At 35.8% G+C, this 14,472-nt stretch overlaps 1 protein-coding gene across 1 annotated transcript in view; it reads right to left on the bottom strand.

The window, feature by feature from the left end:
- The window catches only part of DPH6 (diphthamine biosynthesis 6), a 218,449-nt gene that overhangs the window by 160,938 nt on the left and 43,039 nt on the right, over positions 1-14,472 (bottom strand). Inside the window, exons 4-5 of the mRNA XM_026710609.2 lie at positions 13,574-13,647; positions 9,561-9,679 (exon numbers count right to left, since the gene is read on the bottom strand). Of these exons, the coding sequence (XP_026566394.2) occupies positions 9,561-9,679; positions 13,574-13,647 (193 nt within the window). The remainder of the gene's footprint in view (positions 1-9,560; positions 9,680-13,573; positions 13,648-14,472) is intronic.

Genomic DNA, 14,472 nt, shown 5'->3' with positions numbered 1-14,472 from the left:
ACAGTAATCCCACGGTCATTGAACCAGGTTTGGGTGCTTTTGGCACTGTGGGCAGGTGCCAAGTCCTGCTGGAAAATGAAGTCAGCATCTCCATAAAGCTCGTCTGTGGAAGGAAGCATGAAGTGCTCCAAAATCTCCCTGTAGACGGCTGCGTTGACCCTGAACTTAATGAAGCACAGTGGACCAACACCAGCAGATGACATGGTTCCCCAGATCAACACAGACTGTGGAAACTTCACACTGGACTTCAAGCATCTTACAGTGCATGCCTCTCCATTCTTCCTCCAGACTCTGCGTCCTTGGTTTCCAAATGAGATGCAAAAGTTGCTCTCATCAGAAAAGAGGACTTTGGACCACTGAGCAACAGACCAGTTCTGTTTTTCTTTAGCCCAGGTAAGACGCTTCTGATGTTGTTTGTTATTCAGGAGCGGCTTGACAAGAGGAATACGACATTTGAAGCCCATGTCCAGAATCTGTCTGTGTGTGCTGGCTCTTGATGCACTGACTCCAGCCTCCGCCCACTCCTTGTGAAAGTCTCCAACCCTTTTGAATGGCCTTTGCCTGACAGTCCTCTCCAGGCTGCGGTCATCCCTGCTGCTTGTGCACCTTTTTCTTCCACACTTTCTCTTTCCACATAACTTTCTGTTAATGTGCTTTGATACAGCACTTTGGGAACATCCAACTTCTTTTGCAATGACCTTTTGAGGCTTTCCCTCCTTATGGAGGGTATCAATGGTGGTTTTCTGCACAACTGTCAGGTCAGCAGTCTTTCCCATGATTGTGCTTCCTACTGAACCAGACTGAGAGACCTTTTACAGGCTCAGGAAACCTTTGCAGGTGTTATGGCTTAATTAGCTGATTAGAGTGGGACACTTTTGAGCCTAGAATATTGAACCTTTTCACAATATTCTAATTTTCTGAGATTGTGGATTTGGGGTTTTCATGAGCTGTAAGCCATAATCATCTCAATTATGACACATCATGGCTTGAACTATCTTGCTTTGCATGTAATGAGTCTATCTCATATATTAGGTTCACCTTTTAAGCTGCATTATTGAAATAAATGAACTTTTGCACGATATTCTATTCAATTTTTTGAATTTCACCTGTATACCCAATGCATAGAAATTAATGACTGGGCAATAGAAATGGATTCTTTGTGCCTCTGTCTTATTGTTAATATTGTTAATCAATATTGCTAATGTTGTTCATCAACATCAGCATAGCCTCGATTATTTATTTGTTTCGCGTATTGTGATGTTACATTAGCCAGGAGACTATAATGCTGATGCAGAGTAGAAGTTCAACTTGATTCATGCTCATGTGCTTTCCAAGTGTACCACAGGGGGTGAGCCAGATATGCAAAAGATGACTGGCTTTCCTGCTGCATCATCCCTCTCACTTCATCACCCTCTCACTTCATCATCCCTCTCAGCTTCCTCGCAAATGGATGTCACAACAGGAAACGTCCAGCACTGGCAGGATTCTAACCATCCTCATGAAGCACAGGGTCATTTTCCCACTGAAGTTGGATTTATTATAGCAAAATAAAGCTACTGATGGTGATTCCAATCCTACATACATTATTTAGAGAACTGAAGAGCCCAAAGCTTGAAAACTAAAATCACAATTATAATTCCTCTGGAAGTATTCATATCAAGTATTTCCTCTTCATTATTACAGTATTTTATTCCAATGAGAGCTGCAAAATATTCTAATGTGCAGAGACAGACGCAGAGACAACAATCTGTCAATATTCTCTTACGGTATTCTCAGAGGTCGAATCATGTCAGCAAAAGCCAATGGCACTGGATATTTTTCCAACCTTGTGATGATATCTTTTATGTTCAGAGAATGAGGCAACAAAAGGATGCATTTGCTTTCTGAATGCTAGGTCCAACTGCAGTAATTGAAGATGACAAGAAACAGCTCACCTGAGTAATGGGTGGAAAATCTGTTCTAGAAGTGACTGAAGTATTTCACACTCAAACCATTTTTGCAGTACCTGTAAGCTGTACAATGCTTATTTCACTTCCTATGACTGATTAGGGAGAATATATAATATATAATTCTGAGGAATGAATTGAAATTTCCCAGCATTTTGCATTAGGATCTTGAAAATTGCAATTGGCTACTTGATAATCTTATTTTAAGTGACAAATACTATTCCCTGACCAAATTCCCTATATGATAGATAATAATAATGAATACACATGTTATGGACCTGGATTCATTTTTCAGTTTAGGTTTGTTATAAAACTTATTGCCTTAAGTTGAACTACTAGGTAACTTTGAAGAGGAACTGCAGTTAGAAAAAGAACCATCATGTTCATTTCTACACTATAAAGGGCAAAAATCAGATTCATTAGGAGATCTCAGTCTTGTGTAGGTGGTGAACAACAAAAAAAGCAGATATTTTTTTAAAAAATTATCTAATGATAGGTTGCGAAAACACCATGGAAAATTGTGTGGGTGGATGATAAGCTGGTATGACAGATAAAAGGATTGTGACAGAAGGCATCAAAAAGTCGTGATATTTCAGGCTGCAGAGAATATCCTTAGAGGATGCAAGAGGAAAGAAACATTTGAAAATCACTTAAGTTGAAGATACTTGCCATTTAAAAGAGTAAAACAATTTGGTAAACTATCAGGATCTTCTTAGGCCAAGTGTTTGAATTAAAATTGGACTACTAAGTTATTCATGAGAAATGAATGGTTGTTGTTTCTGATTACTTCTCAGAAGAAAAATAAATTATGATGGAGGCAGCTTTGAGGTAATCATACTTCAGTATCTGAATAGATGCGTAAGAATCATACATACATATCATAATCCAGGCAATAATAATCCAGAAATCAAATATATGCTTTTGATACAATGCACCATTCTATATATTTTTCAGTCCTTTGCCACAGACTCAAAAGAGAGATGAGACTACCAACCACATTCTTGAGTATCACTGCTGGTATGGCTATAATTTTCTTGGCAGTATCACTGATCCCTACATGGATAAGCAGTGATTTGAGCACAAAAAAATAATTTTCAGTGGAGTTGCTGCATCTTGGAAGTTATTTTTTCACATCCTAATCCATACTTCAAGGAGGCAGCACACTTCATGAGAAAATGGCTCCAGTCAGCATGTTGGTTTCTGTGCCCCATAATAATGAGTTGCTAATTACCACAATGCTTTTTTGGGGGGGGGCTGCATTCCTTCTATTCTTCAAATAACTATGTTCCTGCCTCCCGATGAGCAGTATCACTTTTTCTTCTCTTGAAGGTTCAGTCTCTTTTTTCCATGAGGATGTCCAGGCTCATTCTAAGTTCCAGCATTTTAGAATATATTTCATGATTCTTGTTCCTCTTGTCACTGCCACCCACTGGTCTAGCTGTTTGTCTAATTCTCCTCCTTAGATTGCTTTTTTCTGATTCACTTCTTCTGTCAGCCCTTTAGTTGAACTTATTCATGTCCTTCCTCTTTTATGAATTAAGGTGTCTCTAGTCTCTCCTCCAAAACTTGCACTTTTTCTTTGAGCATCACTTCAAAGCACTGACTTGCTGTTAATATGTGTCAGTTTTCAGCTACAAACACACAAGCATTATCAAGTAATGACAACAATCACACTCTTTTATCTCCAGTTCTGTTTCCCAAGGAGTCACAAATAAAAGATTTTTTAAAAATTCTTGTTCTTTTGACGATTACAGGTTAACTGAGATCTTACTGGCTGCTTAAATGGAAGGTGCTTTGGGACTTCCTTCTGTGTAGGAATCCCCTACTGCTACATACCTAACAGATGGTCACATCTCCAGCAAAAGAAAATCTATTCTCCTGAGGCAGACTGCTCTATCATTGAAAAGCTTTTATTGTAAAGATTTTTTTTTCCAGCTATACAGATTAGATCTATTTCCATATAACTGAAACACATTGGTCCTTATCCTATCTTTGGAAACAATTCTAAAAAATTATGTCTTTTATATTGTATGGTAAGCTTTTAGATACATGAAGACCGCTATCTCAATCCACTTGGTCCTGTCAATATCCTTCTTATAATGTGATTCTAAGTAGTCTGAGCACAGTCCAATCAATGCAGAATAAAGAGTAACAAAGAATTCATTCATAGTTGATACAGTCTAGGACTATATTTGTGTTGTTGTTTCTTTGTTGATTTGTGAACTTGCATCATAATCATGAATAATGTTCAATTTAAGATCAAACCATCCAGAAATTTTTTTTTTAAGATGTTTCTTCCCCCCCAATAATTTTTATTATTTTCCAGGTTTAAAACATGTTAATCTTAATGTACTGTGTCATCATTATTATACATATTATACAAATTAATCTCATTATTATACAAATTGTTATACAAACCAATCTCATAAATATCTACATTTGTATATCTTTATATACATTTATATATTTTATCTGTCACTTTCTTATTTCCTTTTATCTTTGTTTTTCTTATTCAACTAATTATACTAATTATACCAAATTTCATAATACTCTGACTCTTCTTTCTCTTTTAGTTTTAAGGTCAGTTTATCCATTTCAGCACAATCTAGAATTTTTCAAATAATTCCTCAGAAGGTATATTATTTTGTTTCCAACATTGTGCATATACTATCCTTGATGCTGTCAAAATATGTAATAGAATATATCTAATTTTCTTCCTGTACTTCCCCTTGATTATCTCCAACAGAAACAATTCCGGTTTAAATTCTATTTGTTCTTCAACTATCTCTTGGATCCAACTCCTAATTTTCATCCAATATTGTTGGGCATCTGGGCAAGACCACCACACATGATAGAAGGTACCAAGATTTTGTTTGCATTTCTAACATGTAGGATTCATGTTAGGATACATTTTAGCTAATCTCATTAGTGGCAAATGTCATTGATAGAACATCTTGTACATATTTTCTTTATAGGCTACTGATCTTATTAATGTATAATTTTTGTTCCACATTCTTTCCCAATCTGCTAAATCTATATTATGCCCAAATTTTTTTCCCATGCTATCATGCATCCTTTTACTACCTCTTCTTCTAAGGCAATTTTTAACAGATAATTATACATTTTTTCTATAAATTTCTCTTCTGGACCTGTTAAAATTTTATCTAATTATTGCAACTCTGTGTAGATTCCATATTCTTCCATATCTTTTTTATATCTGTTTTGTAATTGTAAATATGGCCACTAATCTATGAATATACCTTGCTCTTTTAATTCCTGATTTGTTTTAGTTTTCCCTGTTCATCTATATCTGAACTTTTTACTCATATCCAATGTATTTTGGGAAATCATCGCCTCCATGGCAGATCCCATCCAGGAAATTTTCACATATGTTGCTGTTAGTACAGTTCTCCCCATCCTATACTAATGACGTTTTTCCCCCTACATTAACTTTTTAATCATTGGGAAGAAACAGAATCCTATGCAAATGTAGGGTTTTGCAATTGTCTCTACTGATACATCTCTTGCTGCTCTCTGCCCAATGTCTCAGCTTGTTAAGCCCTACTAGATCTTGATACTCTCCAATAAAATGTTTGCTATTATGTCTTATTTTACTGCTGTCTGTAAATCTGATAACCATATTTTCTAACCCATCATCCAAATCATTTACGAATATGTTGAATAGCCCAGGGCCAAAACAGAGACCATTGAGATGCCACTCAACACATCTTTACAGGAAGTCATATTTTCTGAATTTTAAGCAATTTTTCCCTTTGGTTTAAGCTGCTGCCTCTTCTGATAGATTGTTTTTTACTATATTGTTAAAAGCCTGCCAGTTCATCTTAATTTGAGGAGCTACTGATAAAACATAGTTGTTAAACCCTCTAATGTGAACAAAAAACAGGTTTTTATCTCTCCCACCCTCTCTTAGCTTCACTGGAATATAAGGCCTCCAAATAATGGTTTAACTTTCAGAGGAGTTGTAAAAATTACTGTACACGCAAAACTGGTTGAACTCTTGATAGGCCAAGCACAATTCTTGTTTCATTACCTATTCTTTTTTATAAATGGTAACAGAGACAAAACCTATTCATTGTAGATCAGCCTCCTTATAGAAACAGCAGTTCCCGGAATCCTTTAATGAAGTGGACTTCTTTACTATTATGAGGAAAAAGAGGTTACAGCAGATTTCAGATTAAGGAAAAGTAAGGGGAAAAAACCCTTCCACTGCCCTCATCAGAAAGTCATCATCCAGAGATATTAATTTGTAAGTGCCAACTGAAGAGAGTGTTCTGAAATTAATGTGTATTTACTTGTATAATTATATGTTGCCTACAATCTTACACCTTTCTACCAATGCCATTAAACTAATGGAAAACATAGCTATAGGAGCACGCCAGGGTTGATAAATGTCAGGCTCAAGTTACATATTCACTGATTTCTTTCACATCAGCGCAACGCACCATCTAATGTGCATTACTCTACTCAGCCTTTTAAATGGGTTATTCCAAACACATTTACTGCAATTTAGTTTAAAAGCAGCTTTGATTATTCATCTAAAAGTAAAATGGTAACCCATACCTTAACTTCTCTGCCATTCGATATGTTAAACAGTCATCATTCCTTAAACCTCCTCTAATAAAGCACACTGTTATTAAAGCACTATAGTATGCCCTCCGGAGCAGAGAAGCTCCATTAAATTTGCTTATGTCTAATTATTGCTGCCCTAGGCAGGTGAGAAATTTAGTCTGATAAGATCTTTCTTTCTACCTGTAGCCAAAAAAGAAAAAAAGAGGCAGCCGTTTTCTATCTAATTGCTATCTACAACTATTTATGGTATTTGTGTTCTGAAGAAAAAAATGTCAGAGAAGGTTCTTTGTGTATCAGTAAGCACATTCTAACTTGTTCCAACCTAGTGAGATACAAAGACAAGTTTATCTTACTTAAGGGATGACACAGGTCACTGGCAAAATAGCCCCTGCAGTCATTTCTTCTGTCACTCAGAATCTGCCTATTTCTCTCCCCTCACTTTAAAAAAAAAAGAAAGAAAAAAGAAAGGTTTTTGGGTTGTATTTATAGTGATAACTTGTATTTTGTAGAATTTGGGCTTAATCGTAAGAACATTCTACAGCCATTAATAGCCAAGCCTGCACTAAGACCCCAACTGATCCACACTGACTACAGTTTGAAAGAGAAAAAATAATTAATTTAAAAATATTTTTAAAGACATTCTTCCCTAGGTGAACAAGTGTTTACAATTAGTAAAATACTAAATACAACAGAAACAACAAAATAAAGAAGCAAGTTTTAGAAAGCAGCAAGAATGCAACAGCACAATTTAATTTTTTAAAATTTTCCAAGCAAAGAAACGTGTTTTGTCTTCACACCAAAGGGTCACCAATTTGGAACTAGCTGCACTTTCCAAGCATATCCCCAAAAATAGTCATAGCTAATTTGGGAAAAATATGTAAAGTTGGGCATGGAAGCCAAAAGGCAAAAGAGTTGTCCCCTTGGACTTGATATGATGTGATCCTACCTAGTTGTGCATACACCAACTTTGTCCTTTACTTGAGGCTTTTAGCTCATCTTCCAAGGCCACATTACATTTGAACATAAAACACTGTTTAGGCAGCAAAAGCAATTTGAATGTAGACTGCAAGTTTCAAAAGGAGATTCAGAAACATAATAAAATATGTACATGATCTCCCACAGAAGTTCCAACACTTTCATAGCTACTTCTGGAACATAAGAAATACCTGTCCACTAGGTGGCCACCATTTCGAGACTCCGATTAAGCCACAGGTCCTCAATCCCTGGGACGTGGCTCAGTACCAGACTGTGGCTATTTAGAATTGGGCCACATAAGTGGCTGACTGGAGTTCATGCATGAATGCGCAACTCAATTTGCACAAGAAGCAGGTACTCGCACACGTGCATGCCAGCCCACCACTTGAGAAGGTTTCTTTCTCCTCCAGTCAGCCCACCAAGCTGCAAAGGTTGGGGACCCCTGAACTAATCAACCATAACCTGATTATACTTTGCAACTATATGCTTAGTTGTATAATGACTCTATTCCAAGATATCTTAAAATAAAATGTTTTCTGTTTCTGAATCCCAGGTTCTTGTCTACTTCACAGACAATAGATTTATTTATTTGGGGGGGGGGGAGAGCTAGAATTTGCTGCAGAAAATGATACTTTTAACAAGATACTAAGTCCTGCCAAATGAATTAACTTGTAATTTGTGATTAAAGTTAGATTTTTTTAAAAAAAATCTACTTAGTATAAATGTTAGGAAAGCACTAAATTAATTTGGGAATGGTCTTATTTTATTGTTCTTATCAGAAGTGATATAAAATAAAATGATTCTGAAGAATTATTTTTCCTACCATTGATACTTCCAATAAATGAATTCCTATTTTAAACATGGTAAATTCTTATAAAAACAGTTCACCTCATAGTTTTCTATATGATTTAATTCACACCAAAATTATACTGTGCACTTTATCAGAAATTTTAGTCACTCATGTAGAACAGATTCTTTTCTATTAGATTGGCCATTCTTTGGTCTAATGGCCCACAAACCCCTACTGACCCCCTAAGAAAAACCCTCTTATTATCAAATTTTACATCTAAGATCTCATCTAATAACTTTGTGTGAAATACTATAGAGAGGACTATAATTCTGAAATGATGTATTGGCTATTAATCTATTTCTCATCAGTTTGTGTAGTTAGAGAACCACATACCATTCAGTAAGCCTGAATTTATTAGTACTCTGCTTGGACTGATCTTAGTGGCCAAAGTATTTTCTACAATAGGTCAGTTCAATGTGAAAATCACAATTTTGTCAATGAAAGTCAAAGTGGTGATTCTGAATGCCACTGAAATTTTCTCCTACATACAATTATTCTTTAAATTGCAAAACCCAACTGTCCTTGAATAATATCCCAAGTGGTAAATTAACTTTGCTGAATGCTACAATGGACCCATATACATAAAGAAAGTAACAGAGTAACATATACAACTAAATCTGGGTAGAACAGAATAGCCTGAATACAGAAAGGACAAACCAGGATAGTAATAAATATCTTTTATTTATCATTTAGGAGCAGGCTATCTTAAGATAGAACAGGACTACACCTCTTTGATCATGCAAAATCATTTATTGATTGATATTAGTAAAGTTTTTACTTAATTCTTTTTTTAGAAGCGCCTATGATTTATAGTAATAGTGGTCCAATTTCTAGCATTTGTATAACTCTTATGAGCATAATGGAAATGATTATTCTATAAATGAACATTTCTTGAAAAATATACTCTGCAAATGTAATGAAGAAAGTCAAAATGATTTTTTTTTTACTTTTTTCACTAGCTGGTATTAAAAATATTTGAGCAGATCCATTAATTGTTTAGACATAACATTGTGCAACTGAAATTCCATTCCTCATATAGATATATTTCATAGTTCACTTACTTCTGATGCAGTTTTCTGCCCTTGAGTACATTTTAATTACAAAACAGATTAATGCATTCCTGTGGCTATGTTATGGTATTGATTGCTTATTGACAAAGTAGATTCACCGCAGTTACTAGAGATAGTTTGAATTCTTACCGATAGCTGCTACTTTTATTATTATAGCTTGAACTTTCAAGGATATAATTTCTCTCAGCAATGTGTCTTGATTTTGGCGCCACAGGTATGCTAAAGGCTGCATAGCAAGCCTTTTACAACTGCAAAAAGAAAAGATAGACGTGTCATTATAAGTAAACACAGATCCTTTAACTAGATGTGTCATTATAAGTAAACACAGATCCTTTAACTCTCTAAACAACGTTGCTTAGACAAGTACTATAGGTGTACATTAGAAAATGAGAGCTAAATGCAACATTGATTCCACACATTTCCTCTTGCAATGAAATTTTTCTGCTCCACACCTCCTATCCAATCTGTTGCTCAAGCCCCAATGTGTTCTGGAATATCTCTTCAACATGCATAGCAGATGCAGAGGGAAACCATATAGATATTAAGCATTTCTTCTTGTATCTACAAATGGAATGACATCATGGGATCCCACTTAAATTGTAACTATCCAGTGACATACACTTCATCAATACTTCATCTGAAGAAGATTAATAGGGAGACAATGCCTTCCCTACCTGTTGGAAGAAAGAAAAAAAACTAAGACTCAGCAATTGGTATTCCATTTGGAGAGGCCAAGAGTATCTGAGTTCTTTTACCAGTGGTGTCTTCACACAAAAACAGCCTGCCTAAAATATTAGTTTTTACAAATTGAAAACAGCAAAAGGGGGAGAAAAAAGAAGAGGAAGAGAAGGGGTTGATGAGGGAGTGGGTGGAGTAACAGCAGTAGCAACATGACTGGATTGTGAGAATGGCAACGCTAATTGAAAGAGTAATCGGAAGCAAAGCAACAGTCAGTCAAATCAAATGGAGAGTTTCAGAGGAAAATAACAACAAAAGGAGTCAGGCAAAGCTCTGAGAACATGCACTTTAGAATGAAAGTGCACATTCAACCAGATACTTCTGCATCTAGAAATCTGGTTGTAATTCTTTCCTTCTTTAAAAGATAGACTTTATCCTTTCTCTTCCCTGTAGCCCCATATTTCGCTATACTGACAAAAAAAAAAGCCTTTGGCAAGCTCTTTCCTTGCTACCTAACCTCAGTGGAGTGAGGAGAAATATATTTATTTGGGAATTTAGCCAAATGCCCTCTGGGATTTCTTTTCTAGAGGTAAAGATTCTAGGCAAATGTTATGTGCATTCTGACTGACATGAGCCTCTAGAGGTTTATTTGGCTAGGAGTGCTCATTACACATTTGATTAATTCAAGCAATGCTGCCTCGGTAATATGTAATAAGGTTAACTACCTGGAATTTGGAGTATAAATGGCTAGCCATTGATTTTTTAAAATAAACTTTATTTGCTACATTTTGTGTTGTCCTGAAAGTTACAGGCATATGTAACAATTCTAAGGTAAGCAGAAAAATCAGTTTGCACCATTCCAAAAAATTGATTATGCTCAGTTTTCATAATAAAGTATAGTATCTGTAGTTCACTTGAATAAGCATACATTATTCTATACCAGGTTGTGTCAAACTCGATTTCATTAAGGCCCACATCTGGGTTCTGTTTGACCTTGGGAGGGAGGATGGGTGTGGCCGGGGGGAGGGGGCATGGCCAGCTTGACATCACTCATGTTGGGGGCACCCCTCCCAGGCTCTGTTTTCGGCTGTGACAACTTCCTGCAATGCTCTGCCAGAGAAAACGGAGCTCGGGAGGGCCTCCATATTCACTGGCAGAGTGTTGCAGGAGGCTATTGTAGCTGAAAACAGAGTTTGAGAGGGGTGCTAGTGATGTCAAGCTAGCACGAGTGACATTGATCTGGCAGAGGCACTGAGGACCGATCCTTCGCTGTTTCCAGTGTGGGCCTGTGGGCCAGATCTAAGCACCCTGTGGGCTTTGAGTTTGACACCCCTGTTCTGTACTATTCTATCACCTTCATTTTCCACAAACTTGTAAATTGGCTAGATTAGTTTTGTTTTTTTTAACATACTGAGGACATCCACACATCAGATAAAACAGAGATATTCTTATATATTTTATATGCTTAACTGGAATACCAAAGAAATATCAGAATGTCACGCAATTAGTTCCAACTGTCTAAAATAAAATCAACAAGACAAAAAACATTGAAGCATCTCAGTACCAAGTCAAAAGTTGATAATTAGATCTTAAAATAATAGTGTAAGAGGATAAGTTTCAAATGCTCAAATCAAAAAGGTTTCTCCAAATAAATATTTTTCAAGCAGTTCACATGCATGCAAAGTATCACCAAAAGAAAGTATCATTTGGGAACCACTATAGCAACACTATTTATGCAAGTTTAACTTAAACATTGAAGTTGCCAACACTAGAAACTTTGATGTATTCCTAAGCATTTGTTCTTTCATTTCTATTGGTGGAAAGTTACTGTGAAAAAATAACTTATTTGGGAAATGGAAACCCGTGGTGAACACCCATCAGTGTGCTTTCAGTAATGTACTATGATTGAAGCTTTGATTATCTAAGGTGCATCTTCAATTGAAACACATTGCTGAAAGCAGGTTGCTTTTGGTAATGACTATGCTGACATGAGTATTGTTTATTGCTGGGCCAAACTGTAATGATGAACCAAGAAGAACTGATCAAACAGGATAATGTGTGATAACAAGAACACATGAGAAAGGTTGATGAACTGATTAAGGACAATTGACAGACCACTCAGTTAAATTTCTATGAACAGTTCTTCAGAAGTTTTGTGCAGGATGGCTTCCACCCAAGCTCACAATACAAATTAAAGCTTCAAGAGTTGAAATTTGCAACAATTCTTGTCATAATACAAGAATGAATTTTTTACAGCATCATAATAACTGCTGAAATATGTGCTCATCATAGTGACACAGAAGTATAGTGTCATTCCATGGAATGGAATATAATAGCAAAACTAAATAAATTTAAAACTCAGGCTTTGTCAAGAAAATTCATAATACAGATCATGTTACAGGTAGTCCTCGGCTTATAACAGTTCATTTAGTGACTGTTCAAAGTTACAAGGCTCTGAAAAAAAGTGACTTATGACCATTTTTCATTCTTACCACCATTGCAGCATCCTTAATGGTCACATGATTAAAATTCAGATGCTTAACATGATCAAAATTCAGATGCTTGGTTCATATTTATGACGGCTATAGTGTCCTAGGGTCATGTGATCAGTTTTTGCTAGCTTCTGACAAGTCAATGGGGAAGCCAGATTCATTTAACAACCATGTATACTAACTTAACAAATGCAATGATTCACTTAACAACTGTGGCAAGAAAAGACATAAAATGGGGCAAACTCACTTAACAAATGTTTCACTTAGCAACATAAATTTTGGGCTCAATTTGTGGTCATAACTTGTGGACTACCTATATTCACATGGATCTTCTTAAACCATGTACCACGAACTCAACTTTGTATTATAACACTCAAAACTCTGAGTCTGAAAGCAATGACGGAGTAGAGTTTGGAACCACTAGAAAGAAATTTTCCTGCAATACAACAATATTAGGCTTCACAATTTACAAGCTAGCCGAATGGCAGTTGCAAAATATGTAGCAAACGGAGATGATTATGTGAAGTAAATACAGGTGACGATAGATTACAAAATGATTATTTTTGTATTTCTTTTATCAAAATACCCTTATGTAAGTTATAGAAGTAAATGTATTAGTTTTCTTTCAGCTCTTATACGTTTAGATAAATCACTGCAAGGTTTAACAGGAAAGGATGGGCTTCAGTTCATGAAATCTATATTGTTAGAAGACAATAAAGCCCATATAAGATAGAAAATATATAGCTTATCTTCCCTTTCTTGATAGGATCCCCATTTTTAAGAGTTCAGACTGATTTGATAATTATATGTTTAGCACCATGCAGACATTTAATGAAACGTTATTACTATGCCATCTTATTTGACATAAAAGCAATAACATTTCTGATCTAGCCCACACCACTGAAATCAATAGCTCTGTGGCCATGTATGGCATGTTGCCTTACACTGTAAGCAACATCTTATCTTACTTACACATTTTCCACACGGACTCGTTGATAATCTGACAGAATGGCCCCTACTGAAACAGCTTCCACCTCTTCTTTATCCTGCAAAATATGCATATATAAAAACAAATTTAAAATAAATCTGCAAAACAGTTGCAAAAATTACTTCAGTGCATAAATCAGTAGCCATTAACAAGAGAGCTCTTTGATTTCACTTAAGTGGTTTATACTATATTTATAAAAATACTAATTTCTTTGGATCTGAATAATATTTTACATAGTAACTTGCAGTTTTACTAAGTTACACACTATATGGAATAATTTGAGAATTACAGTATGCCTATTGGAAATTCTATTTTATGTAAGCAACGTGCTATTGATATATATTTTTAATAGATTATTCTAGATCTAAGATTTTCAAAATTTGTTGTATATAATCTAACAACAGCTTTATAAAAATACCTGAACTGACATTATTTCACTTATAAAGCTGTTGCAAAGGGGTTCAGCAAATAACCCTGTATAATTGTAGTTTGTGACTTGATTAGTAACTTCATTTTGTTCTTATAAGAAATCTCAAGCAAAAGTAGAGGGGATCCTCATTTAACAATACACTGTGTGTCTGTTTGAATTTACAAATGGTCATTCTGACTTCTCCTTGTACTTAGAGCCATTGTAGCATCCCACAGGCAAACAACTGCGAACTGCAATCTTTCCTGCCAACTTCCAATGACCAAAGTCAGTGGGGAAGCCAGCAGGAATTCGGAAGTTGTACTCATGTGAGGCCCTTCTTAATAACCTCACTTAACGAAAGCAACAGAGATTGCTGGACCTGTTGCCAATAAGTGGTATGTCATGTGGCTTTTTGATTAGCGAAGACTACTTGTAATGAGAAGTGAGCCTCAAATGAATGCAGTCTTCCACTGC

Source organism: Pseudonaja textilis, chromosome 1 (assembly GCF_049901715.1).
Source record: "Pseudonaja textilis isolate UNSWEBS1 chromosome 1, rPseTex1.2, whole genome shotgun sequence".
Classification (NCBI taxonomy): domain Eukaryota; kingdom Metazoa; phylum Chordata; class Lepidosauria; order Squamata; family Elapidae; genus Pseudonaja; species Pseudonaja textilis.
Note: the sequence above shows the minus strand (reverse complement) of the source record. Positions and strands in the feature narration are given on the sequence as shown.